At 35.7% G+C, this 17,974-nt stretch overlaps 1 protein-coding gene across 2 annotated transcripts in view; it reads left to right on the forward strand.

The window, feature by feature from the left end:
* Positions 1-602: 602 nt before the first annotated feature.
* Positions 603-17,974, forward strand: part of LOC102604383 (serine/threonine-protein kinase TOR) — a 36,279-nt gene continuing 18,907 nt past the window's right edge. Inside the window, exons 1-24 of one of the 2 annotated variants that reach the window (XM_006346213.2) lie at positions 603-922; positions 2,045-2,383; positions 2,455-2,529; positions 3,519-3,691; positions 3,798-3,896; positions 5,478-5,637; positions 5,766-5,909; positions 8,796-8,965; positions 9,053-9,257; positions 9,333-9,527; positions 11,009-11,161; positions 12,879-13,000; positions 13,090-13,192; positions 13,266-13,361; positions 15,009-15,139; positions 15,431-15,533; positions 15,616-15,798; positions 15,866-15,958; positions 16,117-16,152; positions 16,604-16,702; positions 16,795-16,893; positions 17,012-17,174; positions 17,260-17,384; positions 17,489-17,541. In XM_006346213.2, coding sequence (XP_006346275.1) covers positions 812-922; positions 2,045-2,383; positions 2,455-2,529; positions 3,519-3,691; positions 3,798-3,896; positions 5,478-5,637; positions 5,766-5,909; positions 8,796-8,965; positions 9,053-9,257; positions 9,333-9,527; positions 11,009-11,161; positions 12,879-13,000; positions 13,090-13,192; positions 13,266-13,361; positions 15,009-15,139; positions 15,431-15,533; positions 15,616-15,798; positions 15,866-15,958; positions 16,117-16,152; positions 16,604-16,702; positions 16,795-16,893; positions 17,012-17,174; positions 17,260-17,384; positions 17,489-17,541 — 3,230 coding nt within the window. In that variant the 5' untranslated portion in view covers positions 603-811. The remainder of the gene's footprint in view (positions 923-2,044; positions 2,384-2,454; positions 2,530-3,518; positions 3,692-3,797; positions 3,897-5,477; positions 5,638-5,765; positions 5,910-8,795; positions 8,966-9,052; positions 9,258-9,332; positions 9,528-11,008; positions 11,162-12,878; positions 13,001-13,089; positions 13,193-13,265; positions 13,362-15,008; positions 15,140-15,430; positions 15,534-15,615; positions 15,799-15,865; positions 15,959-16,116; positions 16,153-16,603; positions 16,703-16,794; positions 16,894-17,011; positions 17,175-17,259; positions 17,385-17,488; positions 17,542-17,974) is intronic. The other variant, XM_006346214.2, reaches the window with a different exon arrangement.

Below are 17,974 nucleotides of genomic sequence, written 5' to 3' on the forward strand. Positions count from 1 at the left end.
CAAATATCAGTACAATAAATAAACGACAAATACACACTCACATGATCTGTAATATCTTGTCTGTCAATATATATTTTTTTCATGTAAATATTTTCTTTTCATCTATCAAATTATCATTAATAAATATTACTAAACGACACATTGTCAGCACGTTATTCTTGATCACGTAACTGTCAGTTTTATCTCGTGTGATTTCCTCGATAAAATTTATTCATCTGCATTAACCAATACAATCATTTTTACGTGACAACTTATCTAACATAATCTTTTCTTATATCTGTCAAATACCAGTACAGTAAATAAACGACAAATACACACTCACATGATCTATAATATCGTGTTTGTCAATATATATTTTTTTCATGTAAATATTTTCTTTTCATCTATCAAAATATCATTAATAAATATATAATACATAATATCATTGAGTTTTTTTTAGGCAAAATTACAATATTTTTTTCTGCATTTTAGTTCTTTGATATTTTCTTTTTATAAAAATAGATATTATTATTAAATATTTTGATTGAAAAAAACAAGAAAATAGTAACAAAGGAGTATATTAGTGTTGCGCCCACAAGCCCAATACCCAGTTGTAATAAAATCACAGTGGGCAAAGCATAGGCGAAAGGGTTTTTTTCCTTTTTAACATTAAAGAGGGCTTCTTCTTTCTCCTGAAGCTCACTGTCTCTCTCTCTTTACAAATACAAATGCGTATCTACAATTTCTCTTGTACATAGTGAATCACAAAAAAAATGTTCTTTTGATCGTGTTAGGTTTTGGTACTGCGTGTATGTTGTAGAGTGTTGAAAACATGGCTACCACCGTTCAGGCGATCCGTTATCCAGTTGCAACCACCGGTGCCGGAAATATTGATGCTCTCAATAGAGTTCTTGCTGACTTATGCTCAAGAGGCAATCCTAAGGTTCTTTGATTTCTTCTCTTTCTTTCAATTTTTATTTTTGTTGAAAATTGTGGAGTTGGAACAGTAAAGGGAATCTTGATGTTGTTCTTTAGTCATTTGTTGAATTGGTGAGGAAGTGGAACAAGACATGATTTTGATTGTCTTAGGAATTGAGGACTGTTCAAGATTTTAGTTCTTGGTACATCTTGAGTTGTTTTCTTGATTTTTTTTTTGATAAAAAGTTCTTTTCTTGATTTTTTCTTTCTCAATTTTAACAGGAAGTCTTGGATAAAGAGTTCTTTTCTTTCTTTTGGTGCTGTGCTGTTACATTTGTTGAATTGGTGAGGAAGTGGAACCAGACATGATTTTGATTTTCTTAGGACCGAGGGAAATTAATACAGTACATAAGACTGTTTAAGATTTTAGTTTTTGGTATATCTTGAGTTCTTTTCTTGATTAAAAAGAGATTGAAATAGAAAGAAAGCAGAATGATACACTTTTCTTTTGGGCACATTTATTTTTATTGAATTGTGTGGAAGAAGACCAGCAGATATACTCCTAAAGTCTTTCTTCTGTTTCAGCCGTAGAAGGAAAGCCAGGTGGATCGGAGGATGGCTATATTTATCTAACACATCTTTTATTATTATTGTGGGTTTATATATGTTTTTTAAAATCCAGTTTGGTATCACGACACGACATAGAAATGACTGATCACTGTTTTGTATACAAGATTCCTGTTATATGCTTCTTGTTAATTATGCTTATTTACTTTCCCCTCCATCAATCAAGAGAGATGGGTAGGTCCTGGTTTTAAATTTATATCAATCATGTTAGTGAACTTTTTGGTTTGAATAATTATGTGAATACCAAGTTTTGTTTTTGTGTGTTTTCATTCACTTTTCCTGATTTATTTTTCTATTGAAGGGTTAGCAAAGCAGCCTTTTGACGTGGGTTTCTGTCTTAATCATATAGCATTCTGTTTTTGCCGAATGTTGCTGTTTTTTCTGTTTGAGTGTGAATGCTATTGGATGCTCTCTCTCTGCCTCTTTCCATTCTTCCCAGTTCCCTCTTCCAAAGTTCTCTTTTAAATACTTGAGTTACTTTTTAACCATGCCAGAAATCTTATTTTATTCTCTCTGGTAGGATGGGGCTGCATTGACTTTGAGGCGGCTTGTAGAGGAAGAAGCTCGTGATCTTAGTGGAGAAGCTTTTGCTCGTTTTATGGATCATCTATATGAACGCATTACCACATTTCTTGATAGTAATGAAGTTTCTGAAAACCTGGGAGCATTGAGGGCTATTGACGAGCTAATAGATGTCACCATCAGCGAAAATGCATCAAAAGTGGCAAAATTCTCCAATTACATGCGCGTTGCTTTTGAAACAAAGCGTGATCCTGAAATCTTGGTCCTTGCTAGTAAAGTTCTTGGTCACCTAGCTAGATCTGGTGGTGCAATGACTGCAGATGAAGTGGAACGTCAGGTGTGTAACATTGTGATACTTCAGAGACTTGATTGTCTAACATCAGGATCTCAATTCTGTTGTATTTGCAGGTAAAAGTTGCATTAGAATGGCTCCGTGGTGAAAGAATTGAGTATCGTCGCTTTGCTGCTGTCTTAATATTGAAGGTATAATTAACATGTTTCTTCATGATTTGTTGTATAAGCGGAAACTTTAAAGCTGGGTTTTATTTCTTTCATCCTTACGTGATGAGAAAACTTTGAGTTAAACCATAGATGCTATAAGACTTGACTGCTAGAATTTCTCAAAACTGAATACAAAATATTTGCTATTATTAGAATTGTATCCTAAAGGTTAACTAGTGTTTTTTTTTTCTTCTATTATTACCGAATGAAGAGTGAAATAGTTCATATCATAGAAATGTGGTTGTCATTCTTATATTATTTTAAATAAACATCTTTATGTTGTAGCTTGTCAACAACATTTCCTTATATAAATGCTAAACACATATTGTAGCATCCATGTAAGTAAACAATAGACAAATAATGCTGATCAATTGGGAAGGTAATCATGTCAATATTCAAATATATATGTACTTTGCTGAAGAGTAGGTTATTTAAATGAAATTCTGTTTTAATCAGTAACTGAAAGTATTTCTAGCCAAATATTTTTCTGCTACTTTCAATTTAAAAAATTAAATATTTTTCTACTACTTTAGAGATTTTTAATCTGTCTAGTAATATAGTTACTGAAGAAGTCATTATTTCTACATAATTCAATCATATCCAACTGTTAAATAGAAACAGAAGACCACCCATTAATTCTCAAGTGTCTAATCGGTAGTTAGGAGTTTCTTAATAGTCCAGGCCTCCCCAAATTCTCTGTCTTTATTTGTTGGTAGGTAAGGTAATTTATTAACAATATGAACTAAGTACGTCAAGCATGTGTCATTCACCTGATTTGCATTTTTCATGTTTCCCTAAAAGATTAAGCAAAAACATACATCTATATTTCAGCCTAACTGATTTCCCCCCCCTAACAATTCTCAGTTCTCCCCCCTATCACCCACTACATAGCATATTGAATTCCAATTCCATATATGAGCTATGTACTTGCTGATGCTGTCCCTGTTTCAATCTCTATCTTTAAAATTTAGGAAATGGCAGAAAATGCTTCAACCGTCTTCAATGTTCACGTGCCGGAGTTTGTGGATGCTATTTGGGTTGCTCTGAGGGATCCAACGTTGGCTGTCCGGGAGAAGGCTGTTGAGGCATTGCGTGCCTGCCTTCGTGTTATTGAAAAGCGTGAGACACGATGGCGTGTTCAGTGGTATATGCCTACTTCTCTCTCCTCCCTTGTAGTTTTTCAGAAAATTTCATCAAGTCACAAATTTCTTGATCCAAGATATCTACTCTTAAATTGGCGGTTCCAACAGGTATTATCGAATGTTTGAGGCTACCCAAGATGGATTGGGGAGAAATGCGCCTGTTCATAGTATACATGGATCTCTTCTCGCAGTCGGGGAGCTGCTAAGGTTTGCTATCAAATTGCATCACATTATTTATTTCATTGTAGGAAAATATTTCACAGTCTCTTGTGCTGTGTTAAATTGCTGTGATCTGCTGAATGTCTGAGAAACTGGATACTATCTCCCGTTTTGGCTAGAGATTTTGAAGTTGAAACTTTAATTTTTGAAGTTGTGATTTTTGGACATGCATTTTGCTTGAAAAAAATTGAAGTTTTGTAAATGGAATTCCCTAAAACGCAGAACTTTAAATTTTTTTGAAAATAAATTTTCCAAATTTAGACCAAATCTATGGGTGAATGCTAGCTTAAAATCTCTGGTTATATCGTGAGGACTTAAGTACCTTAAGGCTGACGAAATTACATGTGTGTTTTGGTTGAAAATGTCTACTACCTATAATGAGGGAAAGAACTCCCGGATACAAACCATATACCAAAAGGTGTCTACTACCTACTTGTTCTTATTAGCAATTGAATCTAGAATGCATTTGTGATCTATAGATTGATAATATCTGTGGGGCTACCTGGGGGTTTCAGTCATTTATAGAAGATATTTCTTTTTGGCATTGACTGGTATCTCTTTTATCAGTTTTCGTTAGTTGATGGTGTATATTGACAGCATCCTCTGTTGATCTTGGATTATGTGGTCAAATTTTTAAAGATATTGTCTTGTTACGTTGTTGCAAATACTATTCGTACTTCTAGCAATTTCAGTATGGTGGGATGTGGGTATAATGCCCTTCAGAACAGGTGCGAGTTAGTGTTCTTCCTTTCAGTACTATGAAAGGCCGTAAACTTGTCCACCATGACTAGTTTCAAAAGTCTACTTATCAGAAATAAAAAGAAGGAATAAGTTTAAAGAATTTATAGAACTTAAAAGTAACTGGAGTGTCTTTTCTCTTTAGAGTTTGTGTTACTTCTTAGCTATTGGTATTCTTAATCTTGAAAGATCCTGGGTACAGTAGTTAACATGAGATATTAGATGTAGATCCCGAGTGATTAAGTAGGCGATTGGATATACATTTGATTGGAACTTTAAAAATAAGTCTTTGAAGTTGATGTTGTATTTGGACATGTATCTCACTTGCAAAAAGTTGAAGTTCAATGAGTTGAAAAAAACATTCACTGATTTCAAACTTGAAAAACTCATCTTTAAAAACTAACTAAAAAATCATTCCAATGCATAACCAAACAATGTTTTGAAAATACTTTTGGGAAAAGGTAAAAACTTTCTAAGTCAAAAAGATTCTAGGATAGTTGTTGGTTTGTGACGGAGCAGTTTGCCTGTCTCTGAGGTGCTAGTGGGGTGAAGGGAAGGTTCATAGGTGATGGATGGCTGCATGAAGAGGGCGGTGATCGAGGTACCTCTGCTAGCTATTGGAGGACAGTTTTTCTTTGCTGTATAGCCATGTATGTAGTTATGCTAATATGTTCCATGACTACTCTAGTTTCACACGTTTATGTGTTTTTTGTTTTTCTCTCCTTCACAAAGAATAATGTAATATGCTCACATCACATGCTATGGGAATTGGACCCACTATTATCTCTGCTTGTGATATGATAAGAGCTAATTTATCATCAAAATGTGCAGGAACACAGGGGAGTTCATGATGTCAAGATACCGGGAGGTTGCTGAAATTGTTCTAAGATACCTGGAGCACCGAGATCGCCTAGTTCGCCTCAGCATAACTTCTTTACTTCCTCGAATCGCCCATTTCCTGCGTGATCGATTTGTGACTAACTATTTAACGGTTTGTGACTTTTAACTTCATTTTAGTGATTTAATCTGCTTTTACTAACTGGAAAATCTAGATGAATGAGAATTGCATCTTCAATGTTGACTACTGTAACCTCAAGTTTGTTGATTTTACTTCTACAGATATGCATGAATCATATACTTCATGTCCTTAAAATACCTGCAGAACGTGCCAGTGGGTTCATTGCTCTGGGGGAGATGGCAGGTGCTCTGGATGGTGAACTCATCAACTATTTGCCGACAATAACCTCTCACTTGCGTGATGCGGTATGTTATATATGTCATTGCAGATGTACTGTTTTTTTTTGTTGATAAAGGTAATGTTGTATTCCTCAGCATTAAGGCTATGCTAGCAACCTTTAAAAGATGTGCCCAAAAATTAAACAAGGAAGAGTAAAAACAGAAGAAGGAAAAGCTAAATACTCATAAAAGCACCTATAAAATCTACTCACCGTTCATCTACTACTACACCTTTACACCAAAAGTATAATGTATTGAAACAGTTTTCTTTGACTGTCTGAACAGGATTGGTAATATCCTCAAAATGTCTATTGTTTCTTTTTCCAAATTAAACACCATATAAATGATGGTATTATCTTCCAACTTATCTAGTCTTTCTTCCACCCTAGAAGGAATGGGGAACACAGACATTACATAAGTTGGTAAAGAATCCAGGACCGAGTTGATTAGAGTGATCCTGCCAGGTTGCCACCAAGATATATATACTGAGCTTTCCAATTGGCTAGTTTCCTCTATGTTTTTTCCACAATCCCTTCCCAAATTTCCAACTCTCTGACTATTACTCAGTGGCATGCCTAGATAAGTAGTTGGGAAATTCTCAATTCTGCACCCTAGAATGTTGGCCAAACTCTATATTTGTGGTACTTTCTTTACTGGGAAAATACTACTCTTTCACTCGTTGATAGCTAGACCAGAAACAACCTAAAAGACTACTAACACCACTCTGATGTAGCTAAGTTGTCCTGCCTTAGCCTCACAGAATATAACAGTATCATCTGCATACAACAAGTGACATATCTGTAATTCCTCCCTTGAGTGATTGCCTATTCTGAAACCTCTGACCCAATTGTTCTGATTAGCCAGCCGGTCAATTTTTAGAGTCCCTATAGATTTTATACTTTTGCTAACCAAGCCTAGATGTAGCTTGTAATTTTAACCTTCATGTTTTTTCCTATGGAATCAATACAAATGTTACCTTATAAAGAAAAGGTTATAGATACCTTTCCAAGTATTTTGAGTCCAACTTCTGACATCGTTGCGAGTGGGGATCTCGTCGCATCACGGAAAGCTGCCTACCAGGCTTCTTCTCAGAGGATCTTTGTCACGATAATTTCTTTTGCTGCTCAATCTGTTTTGTTAGGATGTTCAAGTGCTGCCCATTTGTTCTTGTGTATCACATCTTTGTAACTCCCCTCACCTCTTTCTCCCCAGTTACACTTATCCTTTGTTGTAATTGAATTTTGTTTCTCCAGTAGCTTATTAAGAAAATTTTCAATTTTCTTTTAGTCTCTCCCAAGCTTCAGTAAATGCGTTTTCTGGAAGAATGATGACCAATTTGTATTCTTCAGTAACTGCAAAGATTGAAATAAATATGCAATATTTATTTTGATGACTATAAATATTGCATATTTATTTCGATCATTGCAGTTGTTGAAGAATCCAAATCGGTCATCATTCTTCCAGAAAACGCAATATTTATTGAATTTTAAAGAGCAATAAATGTATGTGGATGGATCTGATGCCTCCTTTAATCTTCCGCACAACCACACCAGAGCTCCTCTGCTTAAGGTCATCCTTCTCATATAAGACTGACACTCTCCACCCATTAATACCAGATTCTAGATGTTGATTTGGTTTCTGTTAGGTCATAGGCCCCCCGTAATCTGAAATAGATTCTATTCTCCTTCCGGCAAGATATATAAGAGGAAGATTTACAGGATAAGAAGAAAAGGTGATTCCGATGAAGTGAGTTTACCGGAATTGGAGTAGGGTACAAGAAGGTAAGAAAGCAAAATTTTTCCAATGTATACAGTCTCCAGAGTTCTTTGATATTTGAATTTTGGATGTTATTTTTGTATCCTCAAATTCTACTATACGATCAAAAGTAAGGTTTCATTTATTTGCACTTAATGAAGGTCTTAGTCTTAATCTCATGAAGTCTTTTGTTTTCAAGGCCTGAATCTTAATCATTAAGTGCATTTGTTTTTCTTATTTTACAACCACTTAATGGGTCTGTATGATTAATGTCATTAAGAACAAAGATGACAGACCCCATCTACTTTCACCCACCACCCACAACCACCATTTCAACATAGCTGCCATCATCATTCACCGCTGTTAGCTATCGATATCACTCCACTTCTAATTATCAGTCGCCACCTCCATCCATGGTTAATTACTACTACCAACCACTATACCATATGATACTACCCACAACCACCATTATCAGTCAACACTATCCCAAATTGACACACACAATCACCATCGTTAATCATTACCACCATCAATTGCCATATACAAATTTTAAAATATTTTATTGATATAATATTAGATCAATTTAGTATCTTATTTGAATTTTGTATTTATTAATTTTTGTACATTCAAATGTTGAAAAAAAAACTGTCTTATCTATTTAACATTCTAACATTCTGATCTTAATGTAACATCTTAATATTCAGGTGTGTATTCAGATCTCTAAATCTTAATATACATCTTAATATTCGGATGCGCATTCAGATTCAGACATCTTAATCTTAATGAAACAAATGAGGTCGGCTAGAATCATAGGTTTAAATAAACGAAGTGGATAACTTAAGTGGTCCGCTTATAAGGCAAAGCTTCCATTCCTCCGGACTTCTTGATCTTGCAGATGTACTTGCGGTACTGTTTCCAGTTCTTTTATTGGGAAGTTATCTTTTCTGTGTTCATTATATAAAAAGAAGTTATAAATAACTGAAAGGTTCTCTCTGAGTTGGAGCAGAATTTTCATGAACACCAGCTTGTGTGGTGTTGCTCAAGGGTAACATATGTATTTTCTGTGTCGCAGCATTCCACATTTGTGTTGTAGGTTCTTTCTGTAACATGTATATGCGTGAAGCAATAACCCTGACAGGTGAAATGTGTTTCTCTCAGATTGCTCCCCGTAGAGGCAGACCCTCACTTGAGGCTCTTGCATGTGTTGGAAATATTGCTAAAGCAATGGGACCAACCATGGAGCCTCATGTTCGTGGTCTCTTGGATCCTATGTTTTCTGCTGGGCTTTCCGTAACACTGGTGGATTCGTTGGAGTTACTAACTGAAAGGTTCTCCTTGAGTTTGACTAGAACTTTCAAGAACTGGTTCTTTTGTGTGGTGTTGCTCAAGTGTAACATGTGTATTTTCTGTTTCAGCATTCCACCTTTGTTGCCGACCATTCAGAATCGGCTGCTTGAATGTATATCAGCAATCCTTTCAAGATCTCATCATGCAATGTCAAGACAATCAGCTGCTTTGAGTCGAGGGCATCTTGCTACAGTTACCCCCCAAGTTCCAGAACTGAGTGGTTCTGCGTTAGTACAACTTGCTTTGCAAACTCTTGCTCGTTTTAATTTCAAGGTTTGTCATCTATATTTTTGTGCACTTTATTTCCTTTCTTGACAGTTTAGTTTGATAGTGGATTTGGGGTTACAGGGCCATGATCTTCTTGAGTTTGCAAGGGAGTCTGTTGTTGTATACTTAGAAGATGAGGATGGAGCTACACGGAAGGATGCTGCGCTGTGTTGCTGCAAACTAATAGCAAATTCTTTTTTGGCGATGTCTTCTACCCAGTTTAGTCCTAGTAGAATCAATCGCGCTAGTGGAAAGCGACGTCGACTTGTTGAAGAGGTTTGCTTCTGAAAAGTTTCTCTTGGTATTATATATTTCACTGGTTTATCAATTAGTAATTATCTGATTACTCAAATATGTGCCTGTAAAAAGCACCCTTGTCCTAATATCTGTATAAGGATGTATAATTCAGTTTTAGCCTTTTAGGAGTGGCTCAGTAATACAATTTCTATATTTATCTCTCAGACGGTTTATCCTCTTGAAGAGGTTGCAGGTATCCCTGTTTTGTTTTTCACCGACACACCAAGAAAATATTTTGTTGGTGCATTGATTTTTGGATGCATGCTATAGAGATTAAGCTTTTAGTTGTTGGACTGGGTCCCAAGTTTAGCATATGTTGCTTACTCTTGTCATCCCACAAATTGTCCTACTTTGTTTTCATTGGTCGACCAAGTCTCAAGTTTGCGAAGTTACCAGTTTCAAAAAAAAGTCCCAAGTTTGCACTTGTTAAATACTTCCTCCATTCCGAAAAATCTCCTGAATTGTTTTAATTGGTCAGTAGTATTTGTATAGTATGTTGTAAACCATTTTATTACTCTTTTGTCTCTTTCTTGAGCCCATTACTGGATCAAGCATTTTCCAGTGTCATATGTTTATATTCTTTTTCATAATTTGTAACATATTTCTGTTACCTTCTCAAAAACCAAAGCAATTTTTTTTTTGGTTACATGTGATTTCAATTTACATTACACTCTTTACTTTGTCACAATAGGATTACAATGTGGTTTAGGCAAGGGGAATTGACAGTAATCTGTTGGTACTCCTTTCTTTTTTTGCACTTTCTTACTGAACTGGTCAAGTGATTTAAAAAGGATCTTCAAGGGTTGGCTTTTCAGCAAACAAGAAGAAGAAACTAGATAGCTTTGTGCATCAAATGCCAAGGCTTTTTCTTTGATTAGCCTAGAATCTTGGTTTAGTACTAAACCTTTGAGAGAAATTAGTTCAATAGATTAAATTGAGTCCTTTTGAGACTAATATAATCTCCAAAAGTCCTCTATATCTATAATTCAATTCAGAGTAGTTGACTGTGAAGTCTGAGATATGTGGGCATGTGCTTTGTGGTGGAGTCTCTCAAGTTCCTGGATTGTACCATTTTATTTCTCTCTTTATGATGTATTTTTGTAGCGTAACTTATTAGTTCGCTGTACGTGTTTGTGGTCTCATATTTAATGTGGCCAAGAGTGTGGTGATGAGAGTTGGAACTAAAAATTTCCAGCAATATTGGTATGGCCAAAACTTCTATTATCAACTGGCCATTGAGGTCATTTCACTAGGTAATCTTATATCCTTAGTGATTAAAAATTTTGTCGCAGAAATAAATCTCCAGAAAACTGTCATCAAAACTTAGCAGCTTCTCATGCTAAGGTGTCTTTTCCACTTGGTTGATAAGTACTTCTCGACATTATGAATATGAAGGTTTTTGTTTCTGGGTTTTACATGGTGATTTATGATTCCTTTTTAACTGAATTACTTTTCTACAGATTGTTCAAAAACTTCTCATTGCCGCTGTTGCTGATGCTGATGTTACTGTTCGGCATTCTATATTTTCCTCTCTTTATGCGGATGGAGGATTCGACGAGTTTCTGGCTCAGGCTGATAGTTTGACAGCTATATTTGCCACTTTAAATGACGAGGTACTTAATTCACATGCTTTTGTAGTTATTCATGACGATCTCTTCAATGTGTTGTAAATGTCTACTTTGATGACGCTAGTGTTATATGTCTCAGTACATGGATAAAACAATCTAGATCCTTGTTCAGTTCCCAAAATAGAAAAAAGATTAAAATGCCAAAGTGGAGAGAAAATTCACTTTCTCATGGTCATTTAATTTATTTATTTGGAGAAAGCAAGGGGAGTAACATCCATGGTCTTAAGAACTTATGGATAAACTAGTACGCGGTCTTATAAACTCAGCCATTCATTTTGCAACCGTTGTTAATATTGCAAGCTTTCGCAGTCAAAATCTTCCATGTTTTCTTTCCAGAAGAATCCTATATGTTTGCTCTCTTCTTTCTTTTGAACTTTATGTAGTTGAATAGGAAGTATTCTAGTGGTGTACTTTCCTTTAGACATTTTTTGTTAGAAGATGGATTTTATATAGGAAACATATAAAATGCATATTTTTGCTACTTGAGGAAAGTGAATATTTTTTTTGTTCCTTGGGTTTTAGCAATGAGAAGAATGTCAACAAAGTTGACTGAATGAGCTAACTGAAGGCCTTGTTTGGAAGTCATTGTAGAAGTGCGGACTATAGAGCAACTAAAGTCCTTGTTTGAATTAGATCTTCATTTAGATATCTGAATTGCTTGCATCCTCTTCTAGTCTCATTTTACATTCTTTTGTAAGAAAGAACTAAACTTGTTGTGCATATATAATCTCTAGAGTGCTTTTTGACTCCCTTGTTAGTTTTGTCTATTAAATCGTTATGTTTGTAGGAATGGTAAAAATTTGGAATTATTACCTTTAGTTAAATATTGTGTGACAAACATCTTAGGGAGGGGAGTATAAAGTGAGAGAGAGCAACAATGACTATCCTTATCTGTACAGAAGATCTGGCACTATTTGTATAGAACCATATTATTGTGTAGGTTCTCTATTTTATGTTGTTATACTTATTGTAATTTCACTTCATAAAAAAAGAAAAAGGAAAAAGGAGAGTGAGATGAGAGCAAACAATCCTAAATCTTAAGCCCTATATTGTTCCTTTTTGAAAAAAGAAAAAAGGAGAGAGTAAAGTAACATAATTTTAACTGGTGGAGATGAAAGGTTTCCATTTAACGAGAAGGGGTCACGTCGATTAATTAAATTTTTTGGAGTATAAATGGGCATTGTGTATGTGCAAATTTCAAGGAGTAATTTTGCACCCAAAGGTGTGGCTAAGTGGTCAATGAAGTAGGTGAAAACCTTGGACATCATGGACTTGCAAGACAAAAAATGCTACAAGGTGATTTTCTCCCATCTGCCCTAGGGGTTGGTGGTCAGAGTTATCCAGAACTTGTGTTGATGGGAGGTATCAGGTACCCTGTAACCTGGTGGAATGTTCGAGGTGCGAGCAAGCTGGCCAAAACACCTCTGTTATCAAAATATTCTCAAGGAGTAGTTTTTGGCTAAGAAGCATAAACATAGAGATTGTACACAAGAGGAAAATATTCTAATAGCCTAACTTCTAAAACTGCGAAAAAGTCCAGCTTGTTTATTTTTTGAATATCTGATTCTTTTTTTAAGTGTTGATGCAGCAAAATGCATACTTTTATGTGTTTTTATTAGGAGTTAGGACATGTACTGCCTTGTCTCCTTCTCCTTAAACCATGTGTTCTTATTATGCTTATGTTTTTTATTTATATTTCCAGGATTTTGAAGTTCGTGAGTATGCAATTTCACTAGCCGGCAGATTATCTGAAAAGAATCCAGCATATGTTCTACCAGCACTTCGTCGCCATCTTATTCAGCTGTTAACTTACCTAGAACAAAGGTTTTCATATGGTCTTTGATAGTGGAAAGAGTCTACTTCCTTTTTGATCTGCTTGAAGCTTGTTATGTTTACATATCTTACCCTGTTAGCAGTGCAGACAATAAGTGTAAAGAAGAGAGTGCAAAGTTATTGGGTTGCTTGATTCGCAATTGTGAACGCTTAGTTCTTCCATACGTTACTCCTATACACAAGGTCCAGAATTTATACTTATATGTGCTGTGCCATTTTTCTTCCCTTTTGCTTTTGTTAATACCATTTATTTCAGGCTCTTGTTGCGAAACTCTGTGAGGGCACAGGGGTCAATGCAAATAGTGGCATTATTAGTGGAGTCCTAGTGACTGTTGGGGATCTCGCAAGAGTGGTATGTAGCCTCTTCATAATTATGATCACCCTAATCTCTCATGCAGCACTGTCTAGAGATGCTTAGTGTGTTTCTATTGTGTACTGTTTCTTCCCCTGGCTCCTTACAAATTTAATACTGTAAAATGCTCTTTTAAAAGATACTGTAAATGAAGTTATCAAGTTATCGTAGAAAAAGAGGATTAGTTCTCCTCTGACAGGGATGCGAACAGGTTAGGGGCAATACCAGAATTGATTTTGTAAATAAATTGACTTTCAACTCTTTGATAGGCATGTTTCCTATTGGGGCAGATGTCCAGATTATTTTTCTCCCTGCATTTCTATCATCACATGGTAGTGATATATTTCAGATATTTCTTTAGATATATCCTATTCTCAATGTGGGCTTATTTATCCTAATCTTTTCTTATATAATCCCAATCACTGTGAGCTAAGATTTACATCTAATTGCATTTAACTTTGTTGGTATTTGACCTTTTTTTAATTGAGTCTGTTAATTTTATTGTATTTGTTTTAGCTATCTAGTTGTTCTAGTTGGTGTGCAGAGATTACTATTTTAGTTATTATAATAGTTTCATTTGTTATTGGTATCTGTCTCGATTATTAAGTGAAAGCCTCCTATTTTAAGGTGCCTAACAGTTCTTTCATAAAAAAGATGGCCTTGCAGTTTTCAATTGGAAAAAACTGCTTCACAGTTCTTTTCCAGTTATTGTATGTGTTAGCTTAAACTTTGTCTCAAGATTAACTTTTTTTGAAGACACGATATGATCCTTTATCTGTTGTTAAATTCACCTTTATTTCTCCTTTTATTTTCTCAGCCTCTCTCACTTAGTAAAGAGTTCTAGGAACTGACTACTGCTGGATTAAGCTTGTTGTGTGGATAGGCTGTTTCCAATTTTCCTTGCTGTGACCTCCTTGTCACATTAGAGCTACTTGTACTCCAAATTGTCTCCATTTTCAATTGAAAAATCAGTAAGGGGCTTAAGTCAACTTGCACCTGAGTCTATCGGTAACCCTGGTGGAATTAATGCCTGTAAATGATAATACCCTCCGTCCCTATTTGTTTGGCACTTTCTTTTTGACCTCCTTGAAAGATCGGTACTTCTATATATTTAGAAACTAGCTAATTTCTACATCTCCATTTGTCTATGACCTGACATGTATGTCCCACTACATTAAAAAAAATGTGTTGTGATGGGACTATCTGTACTCAATAAAAAAGGATATTATTTGGTCAACGGAAAACTTTGGCATTAAAGCACAACTATCTTATGTGTCAAAAACTATACCCGCTTCTTTTTTGAACCGTGCGTGTCGGCGTTCATTCAAACCGTGCCAAACAAATTGAGACAAATATAGTGTTTCTTGATCTTTATAGTTTGGTCTTTCCCCTGTGATCTTTCATCTGCATCTTGGTGTCTTTTGTATGCCCTCTGTTTTTGTTATAGTCAAGAATTGTGTTGCAGCTTAAATAATATCAATGGAAGCTCATGTCACTCTAAATCCTTGCAGCTCTCTGTATCAGATATTTTGATTTTGCATTATAAGATCCAAGATGATCAGCTGTTGTCATTATGCATCTGGATAGTTCTTGTGGATAGTTGAGAACCCTGATTCTCGTTTTTTGTCTCTCTTTTACTTTCTTCAGGGCGGCTTTGCCATGCGACAGTATATTTCAGAACTTATGCCATTAATTGTTGAAGCTCTACTGGATGGGGCTGCTGTTACCAAACGTGAAGTGGCTGTTTCAACACTTGGTCAAGTTGTACAGAGTACAGGGTGAGTGGTTTGTTCAACCTTTGATTTCATCATTCCTTTGCAATCAGTCATTTACTTACTATTTGTTTGGTTCCTAGATAATCTACGATTGGGGATTATTTCTAATATTGTTTTGTTTGTGCGGCATACTTACTTTTTCTTTCCTTTGGACTGTGGTGTGCTATCTGTATTTTCAAATTTATTATTTTTGCGGGTATTCTTCACCATGCTATTCATGGCTCCGGTGCACTAATTTAGCTTTAAATTATTCAAAATCATGTTTGACAAATTTGTTGTTTGTAATGTTCGTAGATATGTAATTACTCCATACAATGAGTATCCTCAGTTGCTTGGTTTGCTCTTGAAACTGCTCAATGGTGAACTGGCTTGGTCAACAAGAAGAGAGGTTTTGAAGGTAACTGTAATCTTGTTAGTCCAATATATATGTTTTCTTTGGATTAGTCGGTACTTAAGTTCATTGAGCATGAATTTTGCAGGTTCTCGGCATCATGGGTGCTTTAGATCCCCATGTGCACAAGCGCAATCAACAAAGCTTACCTGGATCCCATGGTGAAGTTACACGGGTGACTGGTGATCCTGGTCAACATATAAGATCAATGGATGAATTGTCTACGGATCTCTGGCCATCCTTTGCAACATCTGAGGATTATTATTCCACTGTGAGACTTAAACCTTCAACTTATTGTTTCCTTTTATGGATTTCCTAACTGGCATCTACTGCTGCAGGTTGCTATCAACTCACTCATGCGGATTCTCAGGGATCCATCTCTGTCAAGTTACCACCAGAAAGTGGTTGGATCTCTTATGTTTATTTTCAAGGTCTGGAGACTCAGTTGGGCACCTCATTTCTCATTGTTTTATAACTGTTTCTTAAGCAGGATTCCATTATTATTATCCTGCTTTGCCTGTTTCTTCTTTTGACACTGGTAGTCCTGGGACACTTATTTGTTTTTGTCTTCTGACTTTTGCATGTATAGTCAATGGGCCTCGGGTGTGTCCCTTATTTGCCTAAGGTTAGTCCACTATCTCACATAACGAGGATATGTACGTGAATTGTTGCTCGCATTCCATTGTATAGCTTACTTTATCAATTTGGCTGGATGTTTATGTTTAAAAGTGTGAGTTCATCCTTCCCCTGGTGTTTCATCAAATGTGGTTCTTTAGCATGTCACAAACAGTTCACCTGGCTGTCCACGCCCGGCAAACCCTCCCATTTGCACCCTTTTTACAGAGCAAATGTAACAGAGAAAAAGAACCTGAGCTTAATAAAGATGTCAGATCTTTACTTTTTAACTTATAAAAGTAGGGAACAACCAACTAATGACACGGGGAAGTTGAAAACTTAAATAGAACATAGTGAATTTTATTGCTTGTAATTGGTATACCCTTCTTTTCCCAAACATTAGTTGTGGATGATTATATCAGAGATGCTTATTTATGATTGTATCTTTTATTTTTCTGTAGGTTTTGCCTGATCTCTTTCACATTGTACGCATATGTGAGGATGGTCTAAAGGAATTTATAACATGGAAACTTGGAACCTTGGTATCTATTGCACGACAGGTAATATTTCGTTTTAATTATATTGTCTGTCTTGTTGTTCAATTGGTTTTGTTAATTTCTTAAGGTCTGTTAAATGATTTTTTTGTTTGTAGCACATCCGTAAATATCTGCCAGAGTTGCTCTCTCTGATATCAGAATTATGGTCATCGTTCAGCTTGCCTGTTGCTAACAGACCTGTCCACATTGCTCCTGTAAGAACAGTAGTAGTTTCAGTTGGTATTAATATACTGCACATATTTTTGGTGTAGGGCATTATAATCAGATGCTTTGGTTAATGATCTTACTGGTCGTTTTCTTTTGTTGTTTTAGATTCTGCATCTCGTTGAGCAACTTTGCTTGGCACTCAATGATGAATTCAGAAAGTATCTTCCTGATATACTTCCCTGTTGTATTCAAGTTCTTACTGATGCGGAGAGGTTTAATGACTACACATATGTTATTCCTATTCTCCACACCCTTGAAGTTTTTGGTGGTTAGTCTTCCTTGGTTGTTTCTGGTCCATGCCTTGGTTAGTATCACTTTGATGTTGATGGTAGTTGTCTCACCTTAATGTGCAGGGACATTAGATGAGCATATGCATCTTCTTTTTCCTGCACTTATTCGGTTGTTTAAAGTGGACGCTTCAGTAGAAGTAAGACGTGGTGCAATCAAAACTCTTACAAGATTGATACCTTGTGTGCAGGTTGGTGTAAAGGGACTAAGGGAGTACTTCTAAGTTTCATTGTTTCCATTTGATTGCTTGTTTTCCTAATTCCTTTTCCTTTTCTCTTCATTTCCATTTTGCAGGTTACTGGACACATATCTTCGCTTGTGCATCACTTGAAGCTTGTCTTGGATGGGTTTGATTTTTCTCCCTCACAATAATATCACTGATAATATATGAAACTCATTTTCTTCGAATCAATAGATAACAAATGAAATGACAAAGATCTACTGTTTGTGGGTTTTGATGTTGACTCTAGTGAGTACACTCTCAGATATCAAATTCCGACCCATATGTATCTACACTCGCACACACTTATATAGAAGTGAACCTTGAACTTTGATTTATTACTTTGGAGTGTATACTAATTGCAGCTTCTGATTCCTTTTACTGAAGGTCATCCAGTAATTTGACACAAATGGCTGGAAAATTGTGAAGCAAACATTAAAATTTAAATCATTTTATTAGTGTTCCAATTTCAGTCAATATTGCAAGAATTTTTCTCATGTCTGTCTAAACTTCATTTTGAATGCAATTCCTTTCCTTGTGTCATGAACAATTGCCAGACG

This window comes from Solanum tuberosum, unplaced genomic scaffold (assembly GCF_000226075.1).
Source record: "Solanum tuberosum cultivar DM 1-3 516 R44 unplaced genomic scaffold, SolTub_3.0 scf00073, whole genome shotgun sequence".
NCBI classification, from domain to species: Eukaryota; Viridiplantae; Streptophyta; class Magnoliopsida; order Solanales; family Solanaceae; genus Solanum; species Solanum tuberosum.